Consider the following 16,962-nt stretch of genomic DNA (forward strand, 5'->3'; position numbering starts at 1 on the left):
GCCGGGAATTGTAGTCCCCTCCTCTGTTTTTAACACACTCGTTGCTAAGCAACCGTGTCGGGCCTAGCAATCTAAAGAGCCTGACTCGAGTAGTCGCGGCCCCCGCGTTGGTAGCCCCCTGGCTGGGCGAGGAACCTGAAGAAATAGAAAGAGTGAGGAAGAAGCATCCATATTTATTTCTTTTTCAGAGGCCACCTTTTTTTTCTTTAGCCTCGCCCCTTGACCACGCCCAGGAAAATAGGCTCCGCCCCATTAACAATTTCCTCTCCATTTTTGTCATTCTTACCTCAGGCTGCATCCACACTGCGAAGTTAATCCAGTTTGACCCCGCTTTAAGTGCCCTGGATCAATGCAATTGGGATTTCTAGCTTGTGGTGGCCTCAAAGGCAAACTACAGTTCCCAGAATTCCATAGCAGTGAGGCAAGGTAGTTAAAGAGACCTTTCTCCTCCTCTCTGGCTGCATCCACACTGCAGAGTTAATGCAGTTTGACACCACTTAAATCCTGCCCTGGCTCAATGCTAGGGAATCCTGGGATTTGTAGTTGATGTGGCTCCAGAGCCAAACTACAGTTCCCAGAATGCCATAGCAGTGAGGCAGGGCAGTTAATGATACCCTAGTTATGCTGCATCCACATGGCAGAGTTATTCCAGTTTGAGACTGCTTTAACTGCCCTGGCTCAATGCTAGGGAATCCTGGGATTTGTAGTTTTATGAGACCTTTCTTTCTCCTCCTCTCTGGCTGCATCTGCACTGCAGAGTTAATCCGGTTTGACACCACTTAAATCCTGGAATTTGTGATTTTATGAGACCTCTCTCCTCCTCTCTGGCTGCAGAATTAATAATAGATTTCATTTATATCCCTCCTCTGAGGCGGCTTACAAACACAATAAAACACAATACAGTAATACAATAATAAAAACCGATACCCGTAAAATATATATATATATATATGTATATATAACCGATACACACATAAGGTACAATGCAACTCCAATACAATACAATACAATATAAATCATTCCCCCCTCCACCCCCTTCCTTACATATATCTAAATATCACAACATATATTACATAGATCTAAATATCTAAATATAACAATGATAAAATATCAAATAAATCATTAAAAACATTAGTTGAAACAACTGAGACGGGAAGAAGTCGTTGGATAACCAGTGATCAAAATGATGGTCAAATATCAATGGGGTTTAAGGGCATATAGGATTACCGCCACAATTGTTGATTGCAATAGTTACTGTGTTAATAGTTAATAAATACTGTACTCCTCAAAATACATAGTTTGGGCTTTAATCCGGTTTGACACCACTTTAAACGGCCCTGGCTCCGTTCTATGATTAAGCTCAAACTCTGTTGTTTTAGGTCCAAAACACAAAGCATAAAAAATCCATTTTGAGATTGCTTTAATGGTCTTGGCTCAATGCAATATAAATCTTGAGAATTGTAATTTATTGTGGCACCAGAGTTCTCTCACAGAGAAGGCCAAATGTCTCCCAAACTACCATTCCCAGAATTCCAGAGCCAGGGCAATTAAAGTGGCCTCATACTGGATTATTTCTGCATTGTGGATGCACTTCGTGGCTTCGTGGGGGTGCTTTTCTTGATGAGGTTTGCCATTGCTTTCCTCTGAGGCTGAGAGAGTGTGTATGTTTATACATATATATGTATATGTGTGTGTGTGTGTGTGTATGCATGGTCATATATGTAAATATATATGTCTGTATACACACATCTATATGTATATATAAATACATAAATGTATATAGGTGTATATATACTGTATATATGCACATATATATGTCTGTGTATGTAAGTATACATATCTATATATACATACATACCTGTATATGTACATGCATATATGTTTGTATGCATACATATGAATATGTATGCATATATAGATATATACAGCCGGTTTCCATAGCTGACCCAGGATTTGAACCCTGGTCTCCCAGTGTCTTAATCCAACACTCAAACCATCTTTGTCCTTACAGAATTGTAAAACTTGTGTATGGTTCTTCTAATTTCCTTGCAGCAGATGAGCGGATGACAAACATGGAGAAACCCATCACCTTGATGAAGAAGGGCTTCAACGAGCTGCAACAGAATCCGATGCGAAACCCATCAAAAAGCGACAAAACCAACCCCAGCAAAGCATCCAAAGCCATCAGGGATTTCTACGCGAAGAAGGTACGCAGGCTCTGGGTTGCTTTGTTAGTTTAGATTTACATGGAGTTCGCCTTTCTTGCAACAACCTGTTCATGCAACCAACTCCTTTCTTTCACTTAGGTCACTGCAAGATCATGGTTTGCATTGTTGCATTAAAGGCCGAATAAGTAAACAAGTACAGTGGAACCACCTGGTTAATCTGAATGAATTTAAGTCTCCAGGACCAGATGAACTGCATCCAAGAGTATTAAAAGAACTGGCAAATGTAATATCGGAGCCATTGGCAATAATCTTTGGGAACTCCTGGAGAACAGGAGAGGTCCCAGCAGACTGGAGGAGGGCAAACTTTCTCCCCATCTTCAAAAAGGGGGACAAAAAGAGGGTCCCAACAATTATCATCCAGTTAGTCGGACATCAATACCAGGAAATATTCTAGAGCAGATCACATTTGTGTACAGAATCTCATAAACTGAGAAAGATTTTCATCTGGACTTTAGTATTGCTACTCAGTGGAGCAGACAGTACTGAGCTGGATGCATGAATGGTCTTAACACACACACACACCAAACAGCATTAAAACCATCTAGCCTTGGCTATAGTAATCCTCCAGAACAAATAACATCTTTAAAAATAGCATTCTCTGAAGATGCCAGCCACTGATGCTGGCGAATTGTCATACTACTGTATATAACAACTGGAGTAGACACTAGGCATCTAAATGGATAAATATCATCATAGCAGGTAAACCATAACAAGTATAACCATGGTTTAGCATGTGAGCATCAATAAAAGACATAACCTCTTGTCCCAACAACAATCCCTTTTCAATGCATACATTCCATATACTCCCAGTTATATTTCCATGGCTCCTGGCACAAACCATAACAGTATGGGATCTGCAATCCCCACTTCTATAACCACAAATAACTACCTTTCATATCCATAGCAGGGGACACTTGATATAAAGGCAACTTCCCATGTGAAGTCGAAGGCTTTCATGGCTGGCATCCATAGCTTTTTGTGGATTTTTTGGGCTCTGTGGCCATGTTCTAAAAGAGTTTATTCCTGATGTTTCGCCAGCATCTGTGCCTGGCATCTCTGGAGAATGCTGGCATGGAAGAGAGTGGGGTATACATAATGCTGAAGCATTCTCTGAAGATGCCAGCCACAGATGCTGGCGAAACGTCAGGAATAAACTCTTCCAAAACATGGCCGAAAAACCCACAAGCAACTTCCTATGTTGATGAGAAGAATCATTTTTTGTTTGCCCACGCAAGTGAAGGACCGCCTTGGCTCTTCATGTTGCTTTCTCAAAATGCTTCCTCTTATCCAGGCTGAGCATCGAATGGCAGATCCCTTTGCGTCAGACTACACCCCTCAGTTGGATGAATTACAGAAAACTTTCTGCATGCGACCCGGATGCCCAAGCTACAGCCACAGAGCAACTTCGACATCCCACATTGGTAAGGCTTTCCCAGGAGAGGCGATCCGATGGTAGCCAATGCGTTATAATACAGGGATACAGGAGATGTGCATTCAAAACATTGTGTATCCTTGAAGCACGCTGACCATTGTGAAGTTGAAGGCTTTCACGGCCGGCATCCATAGTGTTTTGAGTGGGGTTTTCGAGCTATGTGCCCATGTTCTGGAAGAGTTTATTCCTAATGTTTTGCCAGCATCTGCGGTTGGCATCTTTGCAGACCTTCAGAAGATGCCAGCCACAGATGCTGGCAAAATGTCAGGAACAAACTCTTCCAGAACATGGCCACACCGCCCAAAAAACCACACAAAACACTGATCAAGGTTGCATTTCTCAAATGGCTGTTTTGAGTATAAAACATGAAGGGCAAGTGATACGTCTCCAGTTCAGCAGCTCTTCTCTGGGTCATTTACTGCCTTATCGCATGAGAAAAGGAAGCCGAAACAGCGCAGGAGAGTAGAGTCTTTCTCCATGCCTCTCTGCCTGCTGTCATAGCACTTCTTCCACTTAGGGAGATAGTCATAAAAGCATGCCTTTTGTCCAATGGATTTTTACAGTGTGACAAAAGATGCACTTTTATGACCATCTCCTTCAGAAAGAGAACTGAAATACTATGACGGCATGGAGAAAGCAGTTATTCTCTTGCTCCATTTTGGGTTGCTTTTCTAATGCAGATGAAATGCTGTATTAGTATGACTTACCTCCAGCTGTTTGACAGATCTGTATCCAAAATGGGGTTCATGGCTCTCCTTGGAGCTAGAGGGGCTCTTAAGTTAGAGAGGCTGAGGACCTTATTCCTTGCAGACCTTTAGAGTCAAAGAAATGGATGAAACCCTTTAAGCCCCAACGCCTAACAATCCCACATCTCCTAGATCTCAGTACTGAGCTTGCTCTTTGCACAGGCTAGACTGAGAACCCGTCTTACAGTGCCCTGATTTCTGCTTTTTGTGCCAACAGAAACCAACTTCCCCAAACCTGCTGAGCTGCCCAGCAACATCAGCACCGTAAGCCTGTCCTCCCAACTATCTTTGGATGACTGGGCCTCCGTCTTTCAGAATCCAGACCTTTTAGAATCAAAGAGTTATGTCAAATGTAAGTATTTTTTGTCCTACCAGCTGGTTTTCACCCATACACTTTCTGTTCCACTGATGTTTGTGCCACAGGATTGCCATCAGAAATGGCAACTGGTTGGCTCTTTCCCTTATTTTGCTCTTTAAAAAACCTATCTGTTTGGGTTAAGTTGGTGTAGCTCTCCTTTGCTTCTTAAGGAAGGGCCATAACTCAATATAACTCATATTTGGTTGAGGGCAATGTGTGTCTTCTCTTGAAGGCCAGCCAGGGCAAAATATCAAGCAAAGTCTGTTACAGACAAAAGCAGTCCCAGTCATGGACAGGAGTTTACCAGTTAGTTACTATTCTCAGGGTCCAGGCAATCCAGGTTGGTAGAGTATAGCAATAAATCCAAGGTGTCAATCCAAGGGAGTATCCGGTAGCATGGTCAACTTACGATGCAGGGGCAAAGGTTATTCAGAAACACAAGCCAAAGAATCAAGAGGTGAAAGTGTTGCTTTCCAGAATGGTCGGTGGTCAGCAACCATCTCCTAAAGGAGTTGATGGATTATTTATCATAGAATCATAGAGTTGGAAGAGACCCCAAGGGCCATCCGGTCCAACCCCCTTCTGCCATGCAAGAACTCTCAGTCAAAGCATCCCCAACAAATGGCCATCCAGCCTCTGCTTAAAGGCAGCCTCTTGTAGCTGATGTACCATTTCCTACATAAATACTTTGTGCATTGTGAAACCTCCATTCTCATCTACGTTCAGTTGCGGTGGGTAGTGCTGAGTCCATGTCTATGTGCCGTGGCTGCTGGGGAGTGTCACTGTCTGACTCAAAGACATGACACTCTGCCCTTCTGTTTCCCTTCTGAAGGGCAACAGAGTCTAAACATGCATCCCAGGAACTAAGCATGATGTCCTGTCCCTCTGCTTCACTTTCTGTGGCAGAATCTGAACTTGGATCCTGGGAACAATGCATGGCAATGGGAGCTATAGCCTCCTAGTCCCAGCAGAAAGGCAGGCTGTAAATATATAAATATGTCTGGGAAGACAGCAGGTTGGAGAAGAGTCTAGTCTTGAGTCGAAGACTTTTCCATCATCATATCCTACCTCCTGCCCTTTTGTTGAAGAGGCTGCAAACTGAACTTGCGTTCAAAACACACGAGAAACATAACGTAATGCATCTGAGGGAGTTGACTGAAGTCTATAAAAGCTCCTGCTGCCAACTTCTTTCTTTCAGTGAGTCTCAAAGGCGTGATGAGATCTCTCTATGTATTGATTCTACAGACTAACATGGCTATATCTTTGAAATAATAGTAATAATAATAATAGTAAGCAAATGCATCTGAGGAAGTAGACTGAAGGCTACGAAAGCTCATACTGCCAACCTCTTTTTTTCAATGCGTCTCAAAGGTGCTACAAGATCTCTCTAGATACTGATTCTACAGACTAACATGGCTATATCTTTGAATTCAAAACATATGCTATCACTATTGAGTTAAGGCTCATGTTTAGTAAATGATCAATAACAGCTAAGGTGCAAAAACACACACACATGCATTTGGTGTATACAGTGGACCCTTGTTATACGCTGGGGTTTGTTTCCAAGATCCCCTGCGGATCACAAAATCCGTTGATGCTCAAGTCCCATTAAATATAATGACATGTCAAAATGGTGTCTCTTATAAAAAATGGAAAATCAAGGTTTGGTATTTGAAATGTATACTTTTTTAATGTTTTCAAACCGTGGATGCTTGCATCCATGTATAAAAAAATTCGTGTATAAGAAGGGCTGGCTGTGCTTTGAAATCCTGTGTCTTCATAGTTGTGCAGAAAAAGAAACTTCAGCATATATGTTCTTTCTACACAACGTGTAGACTTTCTCTTCCACATTATTAGCAAAGGTACTAGTGCAGAAACCAATTTAATATGGGGGGAGAAGGGTGCGGCCTCCCTGTACTTTGTATCCTCCCCACCATATTGCCCAATTATTTTGTAGAAGAGAACCAACTATGAATTCGGTTCCTGTTGCAACATGCGTGGTGCTACAGCCCTCCTCTTTAATCCCAGCAGGTTGGCTGAGCCAACTCAATATGTGTGAACCTGCTGGGAAAGAAGATGCGTTAAGCTTTCAGAGAGGTCATTGTGGAGGCCCACTCTCTCTGGAAATATATATATATATATATATATATATATATATATATATATTTTGCAGGCCTCTTGTTCGCTAAGCTGAGAGAGAAAGCATGGTTTTGTATTCTCTACTTGGCATCTGAACCTTTGAAGTCTACTTGTCTGGTTCATACTTTCTGAGACGGCAATGGCTCATGCAAGATTGAAACGCGGGGATTTCAGGAGCATGCGTTTGTGCATGTCAAGGGAGAATGCACATAGCATTTTATTTGGGAACTAGCTGTCCCCGGCCATGTGTTGCTGTGGCTCAGTCTGGTTAAATGGAAAAGAAAGAAAAGAGAAAGCGCACGTTTCTGAAATATTTAATGTCACAATGCTTGTGGGTCTACAATATTGTTTGTTATTCCATGGTCTTTGTAGATATAGAGATTGTCTGGTTTGCTGACTCTAGAACACGCAACATATAATTGTCAGTGTAAGAAACAATCCATGTCTAGATCTAAACCGCACAACGCCAAAGACTGGCCCTGAGCTTTGTTGATGGCGATTGCAAACGCCAAGTGAATATTTGGTATAGTGTGTGTTGCTGTTACATCCAGGCGTGTGACATCTATATAATATGTATATAAAAGGTATATGTATATAAAAATGTGTGTATTCGAGTGGAACATGGTGTCAAAATTTCAAAGCAATCGGTGACGAACTTTCGAAGATTTAAGAGTATGAACGAATGCACATTTACATTTTTATTCATACAGATTATCCACTCTAGCCTCCTGCGCATCCCTGTATGTGTTTGAGTGTGCTTGTGAGTTGCGGAAAGAATGCCCCCTTTTGATCTAGGTCTATTGCTGAAGCCTTTGTCATAATGGGTACCAACCAACTCAATGCCTTTGTCTTGTCCTCTTTTGCCTATGACCACCCTAAGATGGTCACTTGATGCTGTTTTTCTTGTCCTCCCTCCACTCCCCATGTGCAGTTTCTCCAAGTGAAGGCACACCAACAAATGCCTCTGGCTTATCCAAGTGGAGGAGTTATACCGAAGGCTGCGCTCCTCCGGTCCAAATGAAAAGCCACACAGGAGACAAAGCCCCCTGGTATGTTGCTGTGCTTCGTGAGAAGGTAAGGCTTTGCATGCCGCTCGACGTGGGCAGTGGAGGGGAACAGAGGGATAGGAATGATCGATGCCAAAGTTAGCTTCAAACTGGGAAAAGCAGCAATTCCTTTCGGACCAATCCCTTCCTGGACACTTTCTGGTATACCTGGGTGGGTGGCAGGCTGCCATGATTTACTTGTAAGTTTCCAATCCAATTAAATAAATGTTATTTAATCCTGCAAGCGTCAGGCAATTAATCTGTCAGTTGAGTGACGGCATCATAGATGAAAACAATGCTTTGGAAGCATGCTGCCTTTGTTCAATTTTTGGATAATCTGCCTTTATGTGGTGGCAAGCCTTCATGCTGGAAGGAACATACACAGTTTCAAGGTAGTACATGCCAACTGGGCTGTTTAACAAGGCTGCATTTGCACTGCAGAAATCATGCCGTTTGACACTGGATTTGCAGTTAGTTGTTGCACCAGAGCTCTCTGACAGAGAAAATGAAATACTGTATATACTCGACTATAAGTTGACCTCGTATATGGGTCGAGGACAGGTTTGGGGGCCAAAATTATGGATTTTGATATGACCCTTGGATAAGTCGAGGGTAAAACTTAGGGGCATATTGCAAAGGACGAAGGAAATGAAAACAGTGCCAAAGAACTTACAAAATTCCTGCAGACATAACTTTGTGCTCACTTTAGGATGGATGGATGAGAGAGTAGAGGGAAGTCAGTGCTTCTAGAACAAATTACACTCTTGCCTTTTACCAGGAGATGGTTCCCTTTTTAAAAACAAGAGTTAAAGTTCAGTAGTGCATTTATTCATGGATAAGTCAACTCAGATTTTTTGGGTCAATTTTACAACCTACATTTCTAGACTTATAGATGAGTATATACAGTATCTTGCAAAGCTACAAATCCCCGAATTCCGTAGCATTGGGAAAGTGCCAAAGCAACCCAAGGCCCTGTGGTATCCATGATGTTCGACAGGAGGACGTGCTCTTAAGAATCTCTCCTTCTTCTCCTTCCAGGATGTGTCTCTGCAGAAACTGGCGGAAGAACTTGCCCGCCTTGCCAGCTGCGAAGCGGAGTGTGCCCGCAAGGACGATGTGATCTCAATCCTGCGGGAAGAGGTGGAGACGATGCAGAAACAGCTGGACCAGCTCCAGTGGGGGAGTATCAACATCTCCAAGGAGTCTCAAGACAGGAAGGTTGGTAAAGTTCTGTGTCTTTCTCTGGCCTGGAGGTGATAGCTTTGGATCTGAACCAAGCGGAAGGGGTTCTGATAGGCAACAGATCCCCAAGGAGAGTTACAGGGAAGAGCCAAGCCCCCACTCATCTTCTACAAATGAACTCTCAGCCACCAGTCTATCAACTGGTAATGGCACCATCTTGCTAGATATGTCCCACCTTCATTGTGAGCCTTGCACCAGTGGTTATTTGCCACGCTTTTCCAACCACAAGATCAAGCACTGTCTGTGAATAGAGAATAGAATATGTCCTTTGGGGGGGGGGGGGAGAGAACTGGGCACAGTATACTGTATATACTCATGTATAAGTGTAGACATTTTAGTCAGAACATTGACTAAAAAAACCTAGATCGACTTATCCATGGGTCAATGTAAGTACTGTACTTTAACTTTTATATATGTTAAAAAGGAGCCATTCCCTTTCTCTGAATAGAGTGCTAAAAGGGGAGAGCTTAGTCCATCCTAAGAGCACCAAAAAGAAGCATGGATTCTCTCTGGTCCCTCACCCATCTAGCCTTTAGGATGAGCACAAAAAGTTATGCCTGCCAGAATTTTCTATGTTCTTTGGCATCATTTTCCTTTGCATCATCCTTTACATCCTTTGTTACATGCCCTTCAGGTTTACCCTTGACTTATCCATGGGTCATATCAAAATCCATCATTTTGGCCCCCAAGACCTGCCCTTGACTTATAGTTGAGTATATACGGTACTTATATTTCTGTATAAGGACAGTTAGGCCAGGGTTCAAGCTGTGTAATTCTAGGCTCTAGATTTTAATGACTTCGTTGGATGGTTAAAGCGTAATCTGTAAGTTATTTTGTCGCACTACAATTCCCGCAATCTCATTCCTGGACCCTGAATCCTTCTCTTTAGAGGAGTCAAAGAGAGTTCGTAGTGGCAGAAACCAGTAATGACTGGGCCCGCAAAAGAGGCTTCTCTCTCCCAAGCCAATTCGAACAGAAGAGCATCCCAGAAGACTTCCGCCAAGAGGTTGAGCGTCTGAAATCAGAGTTCGCCCACTCGGATAAAATCCTGGACTCCAAGATGGAGGTACTGAATGAAACACTGCAGAAGGACCAGGAGGAATTGGAGCAGTTAGAAAAGGAGGTGAGCAAAGACCGATGGGATGCGTCCTATACGCTATAGGTCAGTGGTTCTGAAGCTTTGGTCCTCCGTTTGTTGTGGACCCCGGATCCCAGAAGCCCCCGTCAATGTGGCCATCAGTCAGGAATGGTGTGAGCTGAAGTCCAAAACGTCAGGAGGGCCAAAGCTTGGGAACCATTGCTATATGGGTCTCTGTTCAGTCTTGCACACAGTGAGTCCTGTGCCAGACTAAAATAAAAACAAAAGTACCACTTTTAGGGATTGCTCTCTAGGAGTGGCAATTCTCTTAAAAGATAATAAAGTGACCCCCCAGTTTTGCTGGATTTTCTAGCAAAGCTAGAACTGGATTTTAGCTTCAGCTTTGCTGGATTTTCTAGCAAAGCCGTGACACATCCCACAGATGGACCCTGAACCACTGGTGCATGCCCACCCTTGCAGCATATCAACAGCGAACATATTCTCTTTGCTTCTGGCCAGTATCTATAGGCCTTGTGCCAAAATGCATTTCAGAAGAATTCTCAACCCTAGGAATTGATTCTGAGTGCTAGAACTGAATGGGGCTCACAGTCCTTTACATATAAAAACTCACTTCTGGCCAACCCTACCGTTCTTCATCTCACCAGGACAATTTGGTGTGGATGAGCCATTTTGTTACTGCTATTGATAAAACAGAGAAACATGGGCAAATCACATTCTCTCAGCCCCAGAGGAAAGCAAAGGCAAAGGCTTCCACTCTGGACAAATGTTGCCAAGAAAGACTTGCGATAGATTCGGCTTAGGTTCACCATAAATTGTGAATGACAACCACATAACTGGGGGCTGGAAAGATACTGGGAGATCCAGGTTAACCTTCTGCTCACCCCAAGCATATTGACTAAGAAGCAGAGACTCATTGAACAAGATACAAGAGCTGTCTGTAGTAAAGAAAACTTGGAGATACTTGAATATTCTCCTCCATGGTATGGAAAGTAATTGTGTCCTTTATCGAGGCCCACAAAAGCTCCGCAGGTTTTCCTTTCTTGCAAGAATCTTTTCCTTCTGCGATCTATTGTTTTCATTTTGGAGCTCTCACTCTCTTTCCCCAGACATTCTCCATCACAGATCTTTTCTTTCTATGTTCTTCCCACAGTACACAGAAATACAACAGAAGGGGACCCTGGAATATGGGGAAGAGACACTCCCCGAAAGCGAATCCAAAGAGTCCAAAGAAGGCTTTGAAACCATGGAGGAGCTGGAGGAAGAGTTGATCGTGCGCAAACTTTTTGAATTCCAGAGGATGAACAACGAACTTTATGACGAACTGGAGAAAGTGAAAAATGATTATGACATGGCCACAGGTATGTCTGGAAAAGCTGGGATAGGTCTCTGAAAACTGCACATAAGCCGTAGGTTCCTTCTGAGGCCAGAAGAAAATGAGAATAAAGAGAACTCTGATAGAGGGCATGTTTGGCCAGCATCCTTCCTATATAGCAGCACTTTTGCAAGGAGGCTCAGGAAGAAAATGCTGGGGATGAAAACAAAAAGAGAGAGATGCTGTCTAGAGATACCCAGTGGATGGCCTTAGTCCCATTAACAACTTGCCTCCTTACTCTTTTAGGGGCCATATCTTCCTTGCAAAGACAGCTGTCTTTTGAGGGATCCCAGCTCCGGAGAGCTCACGCAGAGAGGGAACTGTTGCAGAAGGAGCTAAGAGAGCGGGGAGACCAGCTGGAAGCTATGTCTAATAAGGTAATAATAAGGTAACAATAAGGTACCTTGGATGGAACAACCCAGGCTGCAGTTCCGGCAAAATGAAAGAGGCAGAGATCACCAACGTAGGAGCCTTATCAACTGACAAATGAAAGCTGAGACCGAACAGCAGAGAAGCAACTTTCGCCTGGCCTCTCCCCATGCTGTCATAGCACTTCCATTCTCTTCTTGAGAAAAGTGGTTGCCAAAGCATGTATTTTGTCACACACTGGAAAAATCCATTTGGCAAAATAGCAAGTAGCAATAGCAAGTACATTTCTATGCCGCTTATCAGTGCACTGAAGCACTTCCCTAAGCGGTTTACAAAGTGTAAGCCAATTGCCCCCAACAATCTGGGGACTCATTTTAGTGACCTCTTCAGAAGGATGCAAGCCTGAGTCAAGCTTGATCCCTTTTGCTGGTATTGAACTCACAACCTTATGATTTGTGAGTCAGTGGCTGCAGTATGGGCATTGAACCACTGCGCCACCAGGGCTCCAAAAGGCACTCTTTTATGGCCATCTCCCTTGGGAAGGAGAATGAAAACGGTAAGGACAGCATGCGGAGAGGCAAGAAGAAAGATGCTTCTCTGTTGCTCCATTTCAGTTTTCTTTTGCCATTCAATAAGGCTCTGGGTTAGGACAGCGTAAAAACTGAGGCAAACCCCCACAGTTGAGTTTTCTGCTCTGCCACAAACGCATTCAGTTGTCCTGGGAAAGCCGCTGCATCTCAGATTTGGCTGACCAGCCTTAGCTTTCCTACAGATGTAAGGTCCTTCATGCCTTTTGTAATCGATGTTTCATTTTGTATATCCTTCACAGAATGTTGGCCATATTAATTTCTAATTTCTATATTTCATTTAGTTTTGCAACCTACGAGAAGAGAGGAAACACGAAGAAATGATGGGATCCATTGAGAGGGAAAATTATAAACTTCGACAGGTGACTTAGTCCTTTAGGTTTTTCCTTGATATCATGCATTGTCAGCTGAGGTTAACATCGTACATTACGATTAGCAGCCCAATGGAATTGATTCCCCTTTTTATGGTGCAGTACCCAGTGTGTATGTGTAGAGATCTAACTACCAGTGTTTCTGGGGACGCATGGCTTGCACGTCTTCTGGGAAAGTTAGGCAGGATCATGACTTTATTATGGGATATGGCAATAATAAAATGTAATCTTTCTTCCCTCTTGTTTACCATGTAGAACGTTTCTGACCTGGAATGCAAGCTAGAGGACAAGAGCCAGCTGATTGACAATTTGCAGAGCAATGTCAACCGGCTCCAGGCTGAGCTGGTGGTGAACCAGCACCATATTGGGAACCAGTTGACCCAGCAGAGCGAGCTACAGAAACAACTGGAGGTCTTGCAGCGGGTGGAACAGCAAACCAGAGTCACACTGGAGGCCATCAGCGCACGGGTAGCTCTTCACACATACACAACACCTGTGATCAATCCCCTCATTGATAGTGTCAAGGGGAGAAATCCCAAAATAAGAAACTGTGGCCCCATACAGGCTGCTTCAGGTCACTTTGGAGGTGTGCTGTTTAAATGATGCATGTGTCCTAAGAGACCGGAAGCTGCGCTAAAGCCACAATCTAATCCAGCTTGCAAGAGGCAACCTGAAGCCATTTCCGATAAAAGGGGACTCCAAATGTAGGAGGCAGGTCCAATGGGAACTACTCCTCCTTACACAGGGTCATACAGTATATATATGTATACCCACTCTCTTCTAGGTCAGCATTCTCTGAAGATGCCAGCCACAGATGCTGGCAAAATGTCAGGAATAAACCCCTCTAGAACATGGCCACAGAGCCCAAAAAACCCACAAAAAACTATAAACCAAAGGGTTGCTGGGAATCAGAAATGAGGGGACTGGGATATAAGGCATTGCCAGTCTCTTTTGAGCATACTCTGGGAGCATCTCTTTAGGGCTCACAGACTGAGAAAAGCTGGAGCTTGAAACTGGGACTTTCCTATCATGCGGCAGTGCTGGTTTTCATATTGTTGGCCAGTGAACCCGCTTTAGGTTTAAGTCTGACCTATAAAACTGAAATTGTGAAGTCAAAGGCCTTCATGGCCAGCATCCATAGTTTTTTATTGGTTTTATGGGCAATGTGACCATGTTCTAGAAAAGTTTATTTCTGACGTTTCGCCAGCATCTGTGGCTTCAGAGAATGAAATTGTTTTTGGCACCCTAGGTAGTGTCTTTTAAAGGTTTGGACTTAAACCTAAAATGGATGCCCTGCACAAACTGCCACGGAAGCCACTAGTGTCATGTAATATGATCTTATACTATTCGGCGATCAGTCCACCTAGTCCAGCATTGTGTTTTCTGACTGCAGTAGCTCTGTGTTAAGGAAAGACTAGAGATGGTTTTTGTGGGTTTTTTGGGCTATGGGGCCATGTTCTAGAAGAGTTTATTCCTGACGTTTCGCCAGCATCTGTGGCTGGCATCTTCAGAGAATGCTGGCATGGAAGAGAGTGCCCCAAAAACCCACAAAAGAACTATGGATGCTGGCCATGAAAGCCTCCGACTTCACAAAGACTAGAGATGTTGCAGAGTGAACCTGTGGCCTTCTGCATGCGGTTTGTGAAAGTACAGTTCTTAGATGCAGAGCGGTGCCAAATACGGACATAGTGCACATGTTCGTAACAAAACGGCATAAAACACTCTCTTAAATCAGGAACAGAAACAGGAAAGCTCTTCAGTTGCAAGCCTTTCTGAGTCTAATTTTTTTAATGAAAGCTCTATCTGCTTCTCTTTTTGTTAAAATACATGCAAAGTTCGAACGATTTCGCAGCAAGATCATCCAGGCCACCTACAGCACTCCAGGGACCAAGTCTCCCCAGGCAGAAATCACAGACGACGAAGTCTTAGAGGCTTTGCAGGTAGATTTACTCCATTGTGTAAGTGGGGAGGGATCCATTGGAAAGCTGGAGGACAATGAGCGATAGAATCACCGGTGCCTTTCCTAACCTGCTATGGGTCTGTTTTCCAGAAAATAATAGCCGACCGTTTGGATTTCCATCAACTGTTGAAACAGAAAGGCGTGAAAGTCCCATCGCTGATCAGTGCCGAATCCAGCACCCCGACTACTCATAAGAAGAAGAGCTCAAGCAGATAGAAGCCAAAACGTGTGTCAATGTGTGCCTGGAACGTTCTATTTTCTTTCTTCTTTGAGTATCACTGATAAAGTGCCTGAATGAAAAAAGTCTTTTGTCTTCAAACTCACTTGGATGGATCTGGTTTTTTATTCATGATGCCAGTTCAGTGATCACACTCATTCTGAGCATATATACTCATCTACAAGTCGAGGGCAGGTTTTGGGGCCAAAATTGTGGGTTTTGCTATGACCCCTGGATAAGTCGAGGGTCAAACTTAGGGGCATATAGCAAAGGATCTGAAGGATGAAGCAAAGGAAAAGGATGTCAAAGGACTTACAAAATTCTGGCGGGCATAATTGCTGGGATAGCGGCACCTTTGCTTTGTGATGGTTCAGTGTATACTTACATTGACCCATGGATGTTTTTAGAGTCTATTTATGGACCAACATTTCTAGACATATACATGAGTATATACAGTAGCTTTCTCCCTGATCTGCATTGTTCCTTTGGAAATCCATTCCAAAAAGTCTAATAGTACTTTACGGCATCAAAGCAATCCAGCTCATATACTCCCAATGTATCTTGAAGAAATGAGAATGATGACCCTTCTGAAAGTGCCAATAATGCATGCCGAATATAAGGAACATCAAAAGAAACCTTGCTGGGTCAAAACCAAACCACAATAGCCACCTTTTGGGTCTTTTATTCTTTGTGTGTTGGAAAAGCCATTGGACCTAACTGACCCAATAATAAAATAAATAAGAGGCCCAAACCTTCTATCAGAGATGTATTTCTGGCAGTGGATCTCAATGGCCAAACTTGTTTTGTATGGGAACTGTTAAAATTGTACAGTCATAGACCTGGAAGAGGCCCATCCAACTATGCTTGACCTCCAAAGATGTTCCTCATGTTCTTACAGTAAAGGCATTCTTCCTAATGTTCAGGTAGAACCCCATAATCTAAATCCATTGGCTTTTGTTCTAGTCCTGGTAATGCATTCCCGTTTATTATATGGATCTAAGCAGAAAGAGCGAGGATGACAAAGATACATTTATCACCCGTGTATACCTATGTATTTGAGCATGAAGATGCATAGACTCAGTGTTTCAGTGTGACATGGTGCGCACTTCGGAGCGTATGTGCCTTCAAGTCACTTGTTGGCTTATGGTGACCCCATAACTTTCAATGTTGTGTTGTTGTGTTTGCCATGGGGCAGGAAACCATAGTCTTTGTTTAGACCCAAACAAATGGAATACAACTTGATCAATCCACTGTAGCTCCATATTGAGGTCTCCTATTGAAATTTCTTCTCCCAAGGATGGTTACCAAAGTGCCCTGGTGAGGTGAACATCTTGTACAATGAAAGTTTATTCCTTCCTTCCTTCCTTCCTTCCTTCCTTCCTTCCTTCCTCCCTTCCCTCTTCATTCATTCATTCATTCATTCATTCATTCATTCATTCATTCTTTCAAGCTTTGAAATAGTCTCCCACTGTATCCCAAATGTTGCCGCTTCTGATGCCAGATAGAGGTCCACTGAACCTTCAGAGTAGAGTAGCTTTTCCTAACCTGATAACTGGGGATGATGGGAGTTGTAGTCCAACACAGCTGGAAAGCATACATTTTGGAAAGCTGACATATAGACTGATCTAGCTGTGCTAAGCAGGATTTCTGGCAGATGATGCATTCCCTTTCCAAGGGAGCAAGTGAAGAAGAACCATGACATTATGATTGATGTTGCTATTGTGATCCATTTGCCTGAGTAGATAAATCTAAACATACTCAGCGTTGGCATCAAGGGTGTGTAACTGTTCTGGCTC

General features: G+C 43.3%; 1 protein-coding gene across 4 annotated transcripts; it reads left to right on the top strand.

Annotated features, from left to right (window-relative positions):
* The first annotated feature begins 39 nt into the window (after positions 1 to 39).
* On the top strand, positions 40 to 15,272 carry CCDC27 (coiled-coil domain containing 27). 4 transcript variants are annotated; one of them, XM_089534400.1, is made up of 13 exons: positions 40 to 152; positions 2,053 to 2,207; positions 3,520 to 3,649; positions 4,624 to 4,758; positions 7,835 to 7,977; positions 8,988 to 9,167; positions 10,081 to 10,314; positions 11,441 to 11,648; positions 11,909 to 12,039; positions 12,903 to 12,980; positions 13,245 to 13,457; positions 14,825 to 14,929; positions 15,040 to 15,272. In XM_089534400.1, exons 2-13 carry the CDS (start codon positions 2,064 to 2,066, stop codon positions 15,163 to 15,165), a joined length of 1,827 nt encoding a protein of 608 aa, XP_089390526.1. In that variant the 5' UTR covers positions 40 to 152; positions 2,053 to 2,063; the 3' UTR covers positions 15,166 to 15,272. The 4 variants fall into 4 exon arrangements, with proteins under 4 accessions (XP_089390526.1, XP_089390528.1, XP_089390527.1 ...); XM_089534402.1 differs by having other exon boundaries at positions 2,056 to 2,207; XM_089534401.1 differs by lacking the exon at positions 40 to 152 and adding an exon at positions 264 to 426.
* The last annotated feature ends 1,690 nt before the right edge of the window (positions 15,273 to 16,962 follow it).

This window comes from Sceloporus occidentalis, unplaced genomic scaffold (genome assembly GCF_023333645.1).
Source record: "Sceloporus occidentalis isolate IW3139 unplaced genomic scaffold, rSceOcc1.0.p SCAF_8, whole genome shotgun sequence".
In the NCBI taxonomy this organism is placed as follows: Eukaryota; Metazoa; Chordata; class Lepidosauria; order Squamata; family Phrynosomatidae; genus Sceloporus; species Sceloporus occidentalis.